Here is a 15,756-nt window from a genome sequence, read left to right on the forward strand (position 1 = left end):
TTTCTTTATCATGTCCATTATCTTTAGATTACATTTGTCCTTTCGCTGTGTTTACGTCCTTCAATTATCTGGCAACAGATTACCTATTTACTACCGATATAATCAAACTAAACTCCTCTCCAGCCAAGAGTTAGCAACATCAGAGATAAAAAATTATTGGGTGTTAGGAATTTAAGGGTTGTTGAGGAATCGGGGATTGGGAAGATTGTGAAGGGGGGTAATTGTGCCTTTTTTAAAGGTTTCTTTACCTGTATGTCATAGACGAGAGACCCTTCTTTGTCAATGTAAAGCAAGGCAAGTCCTTCAGGCGCTGGCGTTGCTGATAACCTCTCAGAAACCAAAGGTGTATTGTACACTTCACAGGCTGCTTTCTGTCTCACACTCCCCACGATTCTTCTCTCAGGAGCTTCAACTGCCTCCACGGTAAGAAGTAAGCGACCTCTGGCCAAAGACCTCAGTTCTGCAGCCGACACCGGAGTTGACACCTCCAGGACATTGAAGTCATAATGGGGTTTGCTTACCCTCTGCACCTGGAAAATCACGTTAATTTATCTAAGACCTGAATGCTCTACTGCTTCTAATTAGGGTTAGAGAAGAATTTTAGCAGTGGTTTGTAAAATTGTGATGGTGGAAGGTGTTTTCATAGAAATTATTAAGTATTTATTATGTGGCAAAAATAAAAATCGAAATGTCCTTTATTAAGTTTTGAAGGACAAACAGTTAAGATTCCCTACACGTAATGAAACCACTTATCACAAGGTGACATATCGATTCGAGCACTTGCTAATAGTTCCTCAACTGTTTAAATATGAATGGTTCCGAAAATGCTTTAAAACTGACAAAAAATCGAAATTCCTGAGACAAGATGTATAATTATGTACTTGTAAGCGAACATTCACAGTATTTCTTGAGCTCTTAATGCGTTCGTCTCAATTTACGTTTATTGGCAGTAATTAGCCACTTAAACCCCTCATCAACAGTAGGTAGTTGATTGTGTTGTTGTATAATTTGGTCACATCGTAAACAAAAGGTAATAAATATGAATATACCTGATCAATAATGGTCTGATTCTTTTCTGGGAGTGTGAGGATCACTCGGACGAGGTGTGGAGTGACTGCAGTTTTTGGGAAAACTCCATTGAAGACTAGAGCGAGGTACAGACTGGGAGTGGCTCCAGCCACTGCCGTGATCACTGCAGTACCTCCCCACCAGCCGTCTTCATATTCCAACGCTGGGTAGTCCTGACATGCACCCTGGCCAATCGAAGTAGGAGGGTGTTCTGGTTCCAACAATGTCGTGAACATTTCCGACGAAAGTGCAGGATACCTATAAAAAAGGTTTTAACTATTTCCATAATTCGTCCACATTACCAACAAACGCACTACTCTCATTTCCAAATTAACTTGAATGAAAACGTGTAACATTTGCACAAGGTAAATTTCCTAAACAAGTAAGCATGATAATTTAAAAGGTCAAAACAATTAACATCAGTTTTCCCAGAAAGCAATCTAATCTTGATCAATATATGTCTCAATATCACACGGCACTAGTGGCCACACTGTATCGTAGATATCGCGATAGTGCTAAAGCAATTAATAGTACGAATCAATTGAGTTTCCACTAACAACATTATGACCGTTATAAAAACATGTGTGTCTAGGTTTTTTCCCAGAATTATAAGTAATGGTGAACCTAGAGTTTTCCGCTGTAAATCATGCGGTTAATTAAATTTACAATCCAAGGCGAACAGTGCTGCCATTCATAGATTCCCGGGAATAATTACTGCCATAATATTTATTGCTTCGATTCGGAAGGTGATCGGTGATTAGTTCACAATTACTGGCGGCATGTACAAAGTTGGTGTTCATTTAAAATTCCTATTCCTTACCTACCTGTCGATTCTGCCGCTGAGAGCGCTATCGATGGAGTTGTTCCTTGCGTCGCCCCACAGCAGGGCCACGTGCAGGTCTCCATCTCTCAGTAACGTCTTGTATTGTCTCGGCACTCGGCGCCAGACGCCACAAAGCTGTAAACAACACATGTCCCCTATCAAAAACAATAACAAGTGTACAATGAGTGCCTACTTCACCATTTCGTAGAAACTATTGATATGGCCAAGGTAAGCGAATTCATCGAAATTACCTTATCTGTTTTTTCTTCGTACGTCGCGTGGATACCGGGTATTTTCTTCAGTGACTGTTCCAGTAGCACACGACCCTCTTTGTCGAGGAAGGCGAGTGCTCGAGGCTGAGTCTGTATGGAGGGGCTGAGGAGGACGGACCAGTAGAGGTGCCGTCTCCGGAACGTGAACCGAGCAGTCGCCACTCCATGCGCCACGGGCACTCCTGACATGTCATCACGTCGTACACACAGCGGAGACCGGCCGGTTAGAAATGATGCGAAATCTTGAAGAAGAAAATTATAAGAAGTTAAAACCTTTATCAGTTTCTTATCTTTATATATATAATTTTTCTGTACGTGTGTATGTCACTGAACTCCTCTTAAACGACTAGACGGATTTTGATGAAACTTTTTGTGTGTGTTCAAGGGGATCTGAGAATGGTTTAGATTCACAATTTTGTCCGCTGGACAATGATTTTTTGATTATTTTTTAATTTATCAGTAGTTGTTGATTTTGGAATGTTTTACATTGAATCCGACAGACGGCGCTACCATCGCAGTGTCAAATATGAATGACGTTAGATATTGTCATAACATTTGAATAACAATTTTCATCAAAAAGGTCCAGAATGTTTCAGCTTATTAAAAAAGTTTAAAATTTTCAAATTAAAGACGTGTAGACAGGACAACGTCTGTCGGGTCCGCTAGTCTTTATCTAAATCAGTAAAGTACGGATTATCTTTAATTGTATTTTACAAAATTAATTGCTGAACAACTCACATTTCATGTTCTTCTCATCTTCTTCAGTCGTTATGACAACTGGACTATCTTCTTGGACGATGTCGGGAGCTGAAACAAAAATGGATGCTATTGTAACTAGAGATTTCAATACTTTAATTCTCGAACAACTTCTACATTAGTTCGAAACTAGTTTAAAAGCTGGGGTGGCCTTTAGCATACTTAGAACCACACCACAAACTTCAATGAAACGCAATAGGGCACTAAAATATTATGGTCGAAATGAATTCGATGAAATTACTTTCCGACTAAACGGTGAAAGGTGGTTAGCAACCTATTCTGTAGCTCTAAGAAACTTGTATTGAAAACAAAGTTTACAATTAATAATGATGTATCTAGTCGACAAAGCTATTATGAAATGTAGAAGGAAGGAAACATAATTTAGGTGTAAACTGAACAGTTTATACAGCAAATATGAATAATCGAGCACTTTCTTTCCGCGACGCTGGTCATAAAGCCGTAGTGGGATCAATTGATTGCGAGTGCGTCGACGTCGCCAGGCCTGTGCGCAAGACCTCCCCGACCCCTCGATTCGGGTTGATTGGATCAAATGTTATTCAATCGTAACAGGATCGGCGCGGGCGTCTAGACGGCGACGGTAGAATTTGCGTTTTGCATAGCTTTCTTGTTGGGTCTGCAATGGACAGAAATAGAGAGAGCACTGACATTTCGTGCGACACTTTGATTGGTATCCGATTTACCGATGTACGCTCGTTAAACGCTCGTAAACCCAAATGCATCGAGCACGTATTGTGTTATTACATTTATTATGTTGCCGCTACTAGAAGCCCGCATACATTACGCGTTATTACAGTCTACTTAACTTTAATGCGATATAAGTTCAGATTTTATGTTCCAACTTCTTGGGAATTGTGCGTTTCAAGTAACTGGGGGTAATAATATAGAGTTGAATGGATGGGTCATTTAAACTTTGATTGACTTCAGTGAACTATTTTGAGATGAAGTTATTTTATTTTGAGTTTAAGTAATTTTTTTATGATTATTGCTTAAAATGTAACATATTTTAAGTCAGAAGATTTGTTTTGATGAATAGAATTGACTGATCATTTAATTATCTACTTTGATTAAATTGTCCTAGATTCTTTAATATAATGTGGAAAAAGCATAGACTGGTTCAGCGACCTACTGATAGCTCACAATAGTTAACCCTATTAAGGAAATGTTAGACATAATAAATAAGAAAAACATAGTTTCTACATGTTTAACGGAAATTGAAATCCATAGGTTGATTAAATCAAACACACATTACAGCTATAACTAGCTCATTTCCAGTTATATGTACCAAACACGTACATAGCTGAATGGATTTAAGACATCTGCCACAGCTAGGCATTAATATTCAATACTTAAGTACTCGTAACATTAACATAATGCACAATACCTGTATCATAGCTAACCACATAAACACTTAACATTTTTCAATATTTTTCCATAAATTTGAAATGTCAATTTTCAATAACTACCTGTCTTTAGAAGTAATTACTTTAATAGAATAAGTGGTCCTAGTCTTAATAAACATGTAAATGTCACATTGTAACATAATATCTATAATGGCATAATTATATCACAACTTGTTGGAGCTGTGTTTAGGCGCGTTACGTGTAGCTGCGCGGTTACTATCGAACACCGAGTTACACTAATAAATCGTGTTATCTGATCATTGGTAGTTGACAGGGGACTGACATGATACACAAGTATACAGTGTCCAGTAAACATTGTGATGAGGGGACCTGTTTACGCGACTATGAGCTTACGCAGCCAGATTGTGATCTGGCACGCTCCGGCGCCGTTCATAATTCACTCTGTAAATTCATTACATATCCGAGACAGCCCTAAATTTATTTGCAAATGGCGCCAAGGCGGCGATGAGTAGCTCTAGGATATTTGCAAGCACAACAAAGAGTAGCGCGCACGGAGAGATGGCGCGCGGCCGAGGGAATGTGCCGCCGATACACAGGGCTGACGACATGTTTATCGCGCGCCACCAGTTGCTACATCGCCGGCTCCTGCGGTACCTGCTGCTTCATTAATGTCACACGCCACACGCCACACCACTACACTACTGACTCGCTCCGCAACATATTGTTATTTATTTCCAACTCTGAAATTCATCATCCCGGAATGACTAACAACCGCCCGCCCGTCTGAAATATTACTGCCCAAAAGCACATAAACTTACTCTGTTTAACAAAACATGTACCAAATCATAATAAAGCAGCTTTACCGTTTGTGAAATCGATTAGCAAACATTCCACTTCGGTATTTATATTATTAGTTAGAATATTACGAACGTGTTATATCTGAGCATGGAGTATGAATAAATGCAGTAAAATATGCTGCCGCCCATTAAAATGCATTAACAGTGACAAATACCAGCGCTAGCGGCATAGTAGGACAACCGTCGACGTTTCTGTCTATCATACTTTATTTGTTCATTAGTATTATAATCAATGTTAATTCTTATTCGGATCTAAAATATCGATAGATTTAGAGATTGAAAGGATATGGTAACAGAATCTTTAGAACTCATATCATAAGTTGCTGTCATGTTCAATTCACAGAGCTTACACAAATATTTTTCTTTTCTGTGAAATGCTCAACTTTAGGGTTCGGCGTGTGGTTTTCTAGTATCCATATTAGTCCTTGATGAACTTGAGTGGGTAATGATAATGCAGTTGCAAAGAATGCGGCTGGTGGCCAGCCCTAGTAGAGAGTGTGCGATCGTCGTCGGACACCTTTGACTCGGCCAAGCTTGGCTCACTCGTCGCGCCTGTGCGGGTATGAATATTTATGCGCTTGCATAGCGCACACTAGCAGCGCAACGCGAACAGAGCGACACGTAGCGTTTCAACTGATACCACTCATTAATGTCGTTTAGCGTAAATTTAAACTTTTAAAAGCAACCTCGAAGCCGCGACGTGCTGCGACTAGTAGCTCGGTTCATTTCTAGTCTGGTCGCGGCCTAACGTTTAGTCCTCTGCGTCGCGACGAGTTTTCCAATAGTGTGATGTAACCGGCGCCGCTGAGCCGCGCAGACGACGCTACTGCCGACAGCCGTGCACAGGAGCGCACGACGCCACTAAATCGGTTCAAAGGGGCCAGATATAAAACCCATCCGATGTCATATCACACAAACGATTGAAATTGTGCGCCGGCTGCCAGTTATCACTGCGACGAGCCGGCCGCAGTCAGACTTCTATAGCATTATCCGTCATTAATTAAGATGTTTTTGAACAAGCGTAGGTATGGACGATCACTAAAATCTTTTATATTTTTGATGTGAGATACATCACTCGTTACACCGTTTATATTCTTATGACGACTGTCTAGGATGAAAATTCTTTGAAAAGCACCAGATTTTTAACATTGCAATTTAAATAAATGCTTTGCACAATGATAATGTAGAAATAATGTTAAATGTTCAGGCGCCGCAGTGTGGCGTAACTGGCGTGTTCCGTCACCAGCAGACGGATCAGTCATTGCGCTGACAACATGGCAGCGCCGATAGTTTTGTGCACAAGCAGTTCAAGTAAGGATTGCACAATCCATCGTGCCTATATAAGACGCCTTAAGACAGCTCCATGTTTCGTACTTCCTAAGCAAGCGCCGTGCATATTTATGTGACGTTTAAGAGCCGATTAGATAAATTATACAAATACTTTGCATATGCAAGTGTAATTCGGTTCCTATAGAACACATATCAAGTGTCCGCCGGTCGATTTATTATGCATTACGATATGACAGGTACACGGGCAAATCATTCATCAAATACGATTTATCGAGAGCTTGTTAAATAATTTACAAGTTACATGAGCGTAGCATTGAACATTCAGCCGCGGCCGATCATACCTTGACCTCGACTACGCTGAAAAACTTCATTTACCGTGTGGGGTCGCGCCGTGCGCCCGCGCCGCCGCCGGAACTATTCTGAACAAAGTGACGACGCGTCTAGTGACGTCACGCACGCCGCACGACGCTCCACTGAAAACACCGTCGCTCATGTCACCTCGACATCTAAACCACGTACCTGTCACTACTTGTAACTATGCCAGAAACTCTGGACTTCATTATTTTTTGTCCCACAACAGCGCACTGATTCATGTTTTCATAACCCGTACTTACATTAATCTCATAGAATCGATACTACTCGTACTTCTCAATCTTACACTAAGTACTCGACCTAATTAACCATTAACCTAAATGTTTGTCACACAAACTCGTAGATAACATTGATATATCGTCACCCGTGCTATTGTTACAACTTGCGCGATTTTCTTATCGAGACCTGTGATATCTTACGTGAATAAAAATAACACAGTTTATTAATTATTTCTTGATAATCATTCAATGTTGTTTTTATTCACATTGATAGCAAATATTATTGGCTTATATAACATTATACAACAATACAAACGCATTTGCGGACATTATAGTAAATGCTATCCAACGCAATTGAATGACGAATTGATAATGGTATAATGGGGAAATGACAATGAGTAGTGCGGGAAAAGTTCGCTACGGACCAGTCGCACATTAGAGCGCGCACTACGGGCTACGGCGCGGCGCGCGGCACGGCTGCAACAATATTCCACCGAGGCTGACAGTGCTCTTGGGCGCACGAACCTCATTGCAAATTCCCGCGACGGCGAACGAGTTGTTCGCAGTCGGCTTTGTGCTAATTTATAGGTTATATTCGTAATGATTGTGGCAAAGAATGTTTATGGCACAAGGCGCGGTCTTATTGTTTTCGATAGGCACGCCGGTGTGGTGTTGGAGCCGCACACACGCCCGCATAACTGTCGCGCTGTAAGAATGCAACGAGCGTTGGCTTCGATTCAACATCCATTTCCATAAAATATAATTTCGCCTCGGCGGCGCTCTGGATGCATCTTGATGTGAATGTTTCGACGCCGCGCGCCGACGCGGATGCTCCGTACTTACCTACATCAGTTACTCGAATTGCGAAAATTAATGCTCGCGTCTCGAACTGCTCCACATCCGAATGCATAACAAATATTTGTTCTAAGTTTATGCGTAGCAACTATCATCATTTATATTTACAAAATCTAAAAACTATACGGTTTTCAAGTATAACTAACACGGCAGACGTGTACGCGTTTGGGAACATTGTACAAGGAGAATCGGTGCGTTCACGCCCGCGACTACCTTGTACGGCGGCGGCGAACGAGCCATTGTACTGACCGCAGTATTTCTGCGGCGGCCTATGCACCTCCGTTTACGGACAACCGTTTACCCAAAAAAGTAGAACAACAAACCACGTCCGCGCTGTTTACAAGACGCGCAACACTCCGGCCGCATTGTCCTGCGGTGAAACGCTCGCGATTTGCATTTTACGCCTACAGCCTTGCTCGCGCTGTCGCCGCCACAGACAGTCTCATGTTTTGCATTTCTCTCTATCTGCACTTACATTTACACATACCTAGAATAAACGAATCAATACATGCGTTATCTCCAGCGAAATTAATACTCAATGATAATGGCGGCATTAAGAATGACTACTGTTTCACGATGTCAATTGCTTCCTGCCTAGCAGCTTGCGCGACCAGTTAATCGCTCGTTAACTCGCACTCAGAGATAATAAGATGTAAACAAATATCGGAAACAGACACCTCTTTACATTTTCTCCGTCACATTTTAAGTTAAGTACCCATAAAATTGTTTGTTCTTTTAACTGTGTAAACACTCAAACGGGCCACTCGAACACTAGTGACAACGCGACTGTCTGTAGTTACTTTTAGAATTTAATATACGTCTAAATATTTTAATAGTTCATAACTTCGTGTAATGGGGCAGATGAAATATCACTGGTATTATTACTTTTAATATAAAAACGGTATTAGTACGTATACAACGATAACAGATTAAGGGGGCATGCAGTTTCTTTCACACCGTACTATACATTCAAATTATGAAGTGCAGTGCAATGGCGGGCGATGGTCTCGTTGATGGAATTAATTAGAAATGAGGCGGACGAGTGCTGATTGGCGAATGACGGCGTATCTATCATCAGAATATCGGCAGCGCAAGGCCGCAGCCGCACGATCCGCTCTGAATATACAAGTTATAAAAAATACGCCTACCATGCATCACTAATTACGAGAACCATATGTTAACGAGTCATTGATACCATCTGTCAAAATCGTGATCCCCATTCATAGTATTAACAGTCCTACTTTGTGGTATGAAAGGAATTCCCATGAGATTTTCCTTGTGTGAATTACCCGGCTGTTACTATTCGGGGATAAAAACTGCAGAATGGATTGTTAAGTGGAAATTAAGCTTATTATATATACGTGGGTAATTCCACCGATCGTAAGTGTAGGACAGTAACAACAGACAAGCTCCTAGTTTCCTGTTCACACAGACTTGTAGTCTTCACAATATCGTAACAACTCCATATTTTAAATTGTAATCGTATTCTTTGTGTCTGTTATTGTTTGTACTGAATAAATGTTTTATCTATCTATCTATCTATCTATTATAAACATTGAACACAGTAGACGGTAGGACGACATTACAATATTTTCTTGTAATAAAAACATGATAAAAAATGTTATTTTTATCCTTATTCACTTGAATGATGTTTATTAAATATAATTCTTACGTCAGAAATCTTTCCTTCTATCGATAAAGTAACATTGCTTCTGTTATTCCCCGAACCAAACATTTCCAGTTATGTATGTCATTAGCCTCATAAGTAATCAATAGATTGTACTAAATTAAGGTTGTATTACTAGTATTTTACATGGAATAACTGAGATCTTCCCATTACTAAGGTTGTTATCACTGCCTGACCCGGAGCTGCGGACTGCCTAGCGGATCACCTGGGCTCCGGTTTAAAGTAGGAGTAGGAACGGGGTAGTTTTTAGCAAGTAAGAGCCTGATACTCCCTATCGCCTCGTCCAAGGCGCGAGAAGTCATTGGATGATTTTTCCCCACAAAAAAAGGTGTTACCACATTCTCGCAATCATAAATCTACTATGATTGCAAGATTGATTAGATAGATCGGGTATAAATAGCCAGTTCTACTAAGTCAGGGAAAAACAATATCAACTCTTTTGATTGCACGGTTGGCGCTGTGGCTGGGCAACTGGCTGCCGTGCAACGTGTAGCGGGTTCGATTCCCGCACGGAGCAATTCTTTGTGTAATCCACAAATTATTGTTTCGGGTCTGGGTGTCATGTGCATGTGAATTTGTATGTTTGTAAACGCACCCACGACACAGGAGGAAATCCTAGTGTGGGGCAACGTTTTTTTTTATGAAAAAAAAAACAAAAAAATTACCTTAACTCTATCACACCCAACAACAAAACATACCAAACAACAGAAACAGCTCATCCATCATTAAAAAAACAATAATCTCGTTCGCTAATGGTGTTAAATTGGGAGTAGGTCAAAGTCCTATAGAAAAAACAGTGATATATCAGCGTTTACCGTAATACGCATTCTATTTCTGATGTTTATGTAAACAATAGTAAATCATTATTCTTTTAAACTGTTTTAAACCGTGGAGTTCAATCTCCAAACCTCAAATGTATGACTAATAAAGCTCCAAAAGGCCGGCAACGCGCTTGTAACTCCTCTGGTGTTGCGGGTGCTTATGGGCAGCACTATCGATCAATTTCCGGAGCTGCGGGCTATCTAGCGGGTTCACCACGGCTCGAAAAGCAAGAGTAGGAACGGAGTGGTTTTTAGTCAGTAAGAGTCTGACACTCCGTCTCGCCTCGTCCAAGGCGGGAGAAGTCATTGGATGATTTTCGCCCTCAGAAAAAAAAATCCCCGCCCTAGTCCATAAAAACTCTGAAGGCCTCACCTCCGAAGGCCGATCGTGTATAAGATCATTGTTATTTAAGTTCTAAATGGCACAGCAGACACAAGTATGGTACAATGAACTGATAAGTAGGCTAATACGTGAGGACATGCACATCGCAACATATTGTCGTGATTTTCTAACAGTACTTTGTACCTATTGCCTTCGATTAATTTGCTATTGATAAAATAAAACAGGATAATAGCATTATGATAATGTTCTTGGATTCGGATTGTTTTATTGGCGGTTTTTAGTTTTTACAGCTGTAAGACTGAATGGGACTATGGTTTCTCTGCTGCAAATGAACCAACTTTGTAACCAATGTAGACGCATCAAGCGATGTATAGAATTCTTTAGAAATAAACTCTCAAACTTCATACATACATAAGCTTACCACGGTAAGCCGAGACTATAGAACGCTAGTTACTATGATTCTCACATATACCTCTTTCGCTTTATCAACAGTCAACCACCTTTTCATGTCTCCTGTATCAAAATAGTCTCCTGGTATCCTCATGCACAAATATATTTTCCGACAACTTATTTTCTGTGATATCTTCATTACAGAATACTTCTTAGAAATAATAAAAAGTCTCCACTGCAAAAATACTGTAACACTATTTACTTTTGATATTAATCATAACATATTAACCAGTAAAACAAAATTTTCCAAACGGATTTTACTATTGAAATAATTCCAACACCAATGAAAAAAATCACGCAAAAACTAGGAATAAAAGATACGATCACATCGTTTAGTGTTCACGGCACCAATTAATATACTTTTTCGCGTTAAAACACTAAAAATTTACGCTTGAAAACACGAATGTACTACGTAGTACGCTTTCCCCAGACGTTTGCGAAAAACTATTAATTTTAGTGTCAGTGTATTTCAACAGCCATAAGACAAACTTATAGCCACAACGACATTGACAAATGGAAATCATAAATGCCTTGAATTTGTTCCAAAAACGCTTTATTTTTATTAGATATAAAAACTAGGGAGGATGATAAAACATAGGAAAGTTTAATACATGCTATTATCCGTAATGAAAATTTATTTTTGTATGTACTTTAATAAAATTACAAAGGTCGCTCGGTATATTATATGTTCACAATTTAATTTACATAAGAATATTTAAATAATAAAATAATATTATCATGTCAAGATTCATGAACTATCTACATTCGATTTTACATTTACTGTATAATATACCATGTATTTACCTTATATTTACCATATAATTTACCATGTATTTTATTTCAACTGTATTGCCGGCATTTAAGGAGGGGTGGACTTTTGAAATAGAAAAGCTCTAAGACACCAACGCTTTGTCTTGAAAATTACTTAACCTACATATGTATGTTAACTGTGACTGATTATCACAAATTTTTGTACGAGTGTAAAAATCGTGAGACAAATAATCTTAAGGAAATAAAACATCACTTCATCTAAGATAAAAACAATTAATTATACACATACACACACACAAACAAATACAGATTAAAATAGAAAATCTACATCCATTATAACGTAACGTCACATTAAGAATAATAAATCAATTTATTTTTATGGCAACTCATTAAACACGACTATTATTAGTGTTGCAATATAAACAGCTAATTGTTTGCGATATTGAAATATTATGACGGATAGTTTCAATATCCGGCTCTCTACTGGCTTAGCGTACATTTTATTGTTTATTTTGTAATACTAGATTGTGTTAAAACAAACAATTTATAATGGAGCCATTATTCACGGTTCAATTATTATCTTTTATGAATAACACAACTAGTGCAAAATACGAGTAACTGAACCTATTTCTTATTGCGAGCATTCTAGGAGTTATTTTGTCGCCTATTTACTGAAATAAATATCATTTGATTTCACTGTAACAGTAATTACACATTGCAATATCCTTTAAATAAATTAGAATTAAATAAAAAAAAATTAAGTGTGGGAGAGCCATGCTTCGGCACGAATGGGCCCTTTCCAATCTTCTCCGATTCTGTAGGGGAATCGAACCCTTAAATTTCTAACCCCCAAAAGGCCGGCAACGCACTTGTAACGCCTCTGGTGTTTCGGATGTCCATAGGCGGCGGCGATTGCTTACCATCAGATGATCCGTCTGCTCGTTTACAGACTAATATCGCACATAAAAAAGATTCGAATAAAGAAACCCATCCTCATTTGAAAATCGGTAAATAACGAATTTCACCAACATCTCTATTAATCCACCCTTTACCCATACACTCGCGCCTCAAGTTACACAAACAATAGCACTTTAAACGATGTTTAATTAAAATCAAACAGTTAAAATCTTTGCATAACATACAAACGATGGTAAACACTTAAAGTAAACGCTAATATAGATGTTATTACTAACTACAGAAAGTCCATATATGGAAGCTAAAATGTTAATAATTATTAAACATTAATTACTTATGTGCAGTGTTTGTTGAGTAAGTCTCCTAAAGCTAATGACCACACGTGGTCTAACTCATTCGTCTTCATTAACGTGTTTATTTTAGAATGGACCAACACTTGTTCTGCCTGACTAAGTCGCTTTATTTATTTGCACAGCCTAAACCAAAGTTGAGAGGCTGATTTTCTCAGTGTATTATTTTGTTCGAGATTTTTAAAACGATACGTCATCCTTGTTTTTTAAAAGACTCAAAATCGAAGAGTGTGTGTAGTTAATTTATTACTAAACTATACTCACATATCGATAAAAAAATGGACTAAGTTTTCCTAATACAAGTAATACATTTTTCTTCGTTGTCATTCTTTATTGAAAATAACTTGTTAAAGTTTTCCTTGATATGCGGGAAAATAAGAACATCGTAAGAAAACTTTGAATTAGTCTGAGATTCGCAATCCGATCAATCAATGTTTATTAGTTTTTCACATGAAATAAAGCTTCTCAGCAGTATGACATTTGCAGGCAATCTTTAAATTTTTCCAAAGCCACTCATCTATATGAATGCATATTTGTCCTATTATAAATAAAGGTCATATAAGGATACGCATTCCACATTTATTTGTAATCGAATCTTTCGACGCATCATTTATCAAAGAGAGCCTTTTCATACAATACTGAGCCCTCCATTTTGTATGGAGAGAAATAAAACGGTTAAGGAGGATATATGTTAGTCATCTGACCATGACCTTCCATTGCCAAGGTCGCAGACTATGCTATGATGTACCGTCTAAATATTCCACATGTTAATAAATGAATGAATTGATGAACACACAATTAATGTTGCCAGTCGCAGTCGACAATGTTGCCATACGCGAGGGGTTTCCCAGATTCTGGGAATTGTACTGGAATTTTTTGATCTACATTTTATGATTATTGTTATCCATTGAGTTTTCTTAGAACTTTTTTTAGTTCCTTGTTAAGAGTAAGTTTTTGCGGTGGGAAATCCGGCTGTATTCTTTACATATGTTATGAGTTGTGTGTGTGACAAATTAATGGAAATCACTCTTATAGGTATGTAAACCTATAAGAGTGTGTTAAAAATAAAATTTCATTACATGCCAGTAAAAGCATAATATATCAGTAAATATGGTACATAAAATTACTAGAACTAAAATCACACTAAAATGAATAAAACCATCCCAAATCAAAAACCAAAAATGACTCTCAATCACTATTCTCAAAAAAAAGTCATCATGAACCCCAAATATACAAAAACCAAACAAATTATTTAACACAAACAAGAAGTGGTAACCCTAACACCGCCCATACAGTCCAGTGATTTAATAAATCATTGAATCATTGCGTAGGTACGCAAATGCGAGACAACTTAGACAAAGGTCAGGCGAGATTAAAAACACCGCCGGGTCATATCAAACAAAACAATGGACTTTGTTATGGCTCAGAATGACTCTCTTGCAGATGTATTGTTCATTCAGAACCCAATTATAAATGTATGTACGTAGCGTTGAGCCTTCAAATATTGGTTCGTTTAAATCGATATTTTATGGCGAAGATTTGTTTAATTGCGCACTTTGTAATTACATTTTAAAGTTTGTAAAGTGTTTTTTTTACGAAAATATGATCATATTAGGGTAAATCTCCAAAATGGGCGTGTTCGTATGATCACTCTGGCGCTTTTCAGATACAGATATTTAATAGTATGTATCTCATTAAAAAAAAAACAAAAATATAATATGTATTAGAATATCATTATTTTCAATGAGATACAGTAAAATTCTAAATCTGAAAAGCGCCAGATTACGATACGATACGCCCTTATTGGAGAGTCATGTTACTAAACACAAGATTATTTATCGTTATTGTTTTACTAGAACAAACAATAGTTCTAAACACAAGAACACAGCGAGATCGAATCACAGCCCACAACCACCTCAATATTGTAGTGCATGTATTAAATGAGATCGCCAACAGAATCAACCTTGATCTTGACACCGTAGTTCAAACAGATTACAATAATAGCGCCGGTGGGTGGGTACTGGGTGCTGTTCAATGGCATCCGTTGTATGCCATGTGGCTGCGATCCTCGGCCTCCCAGCCTCTCGGCGCCACCGCACCCATGAGCCGTGGCAATCCATTGCCATCCACGGCCATTCACGGCCATTCATATCCTCCATTCCTAAATATTGTCTCCATGAAGAAGCTACATCTAATAAATTAACCACTACTATAATAAATCCTTCTGTATTTTATTGCGACAGCAAATAATTTGATATGACTATGATTTTACTATTTATATACGTCTTACATTATGTGGTACTTGCTCATCACCTCATGTGGGTAATTATGTGCGTTGTACATAAACGTCGTCACTATTGTGATACCTACTGCCTTCCTAATAAGGTGTTGTTTACATTGAAAGAAAATGAGGAGATGTATCAGATGTACCTAGTTGTACCTTTAAATAAATAAGCTTTTGTTTTAGACGTTCTTAAACCCCTCTTTAGTTTCATCTGAGAGACTTAAAATATCGGTTCTCAAGAA

General features: G+C 38.4%; 1 protein-coding gene across 2 annotated transcripts in view; it reads right to left on the reverse strand.

Annotated features, from left to right (window-relative positions):
* Positions 1-15,756, reverse strand: part of LOC118269180 (dorsal-ventral patterning protein Sog) — a 69,971-nt gene that overhangs the window by 7,181 nt on the left and 47,034 nt on the right. The window contains exons 4-8 of one of the 2 annotated variants that reach the window (XM_050703043.1): positions 2,902-2,970; positions 2,143-2,405; positions 1,893-2,026; positions 1,050-1,326; positions 249-524 (exon numbers count right to left, since the gene is read on the reverse strand). In XM_050703043.1, the coding sequence (XP_050559000.1) occupies positions 249-524; positions 1,050-1,326; positions 1,893-2,026; positions 2,143-2,405; positions 2,902-2,970 (1,019 nt within the window). Of the gene's footprint in view, positions 1-248; positions 531-1,049; positions 1,327-1,892; positions 2,027-2,142; positions 2,406-2,901; positions 2,971-15,756 lie in introns of both variants that reach the window. The other variant, XM_050703042.1, reaches the window with a different exon arrangement.

Source organism: Spodoptera frugiperda, chromosome 2 (genome assembly GCF_023101765.2).
Source record: "Spodoptera frugiperda isolate SF20-4 chromosome 2, AGI-APGP_CSIRO_Sfru_2.0, whole genome shotgun sequence".
In the NCBI taxonomy this organism is placed as follows: Eukaryota; Metazoa; Arthropoda; class Insecta; order Lepidoptera; family Noctuidae; genus Spodoptera; species Spodoptera frugiperda.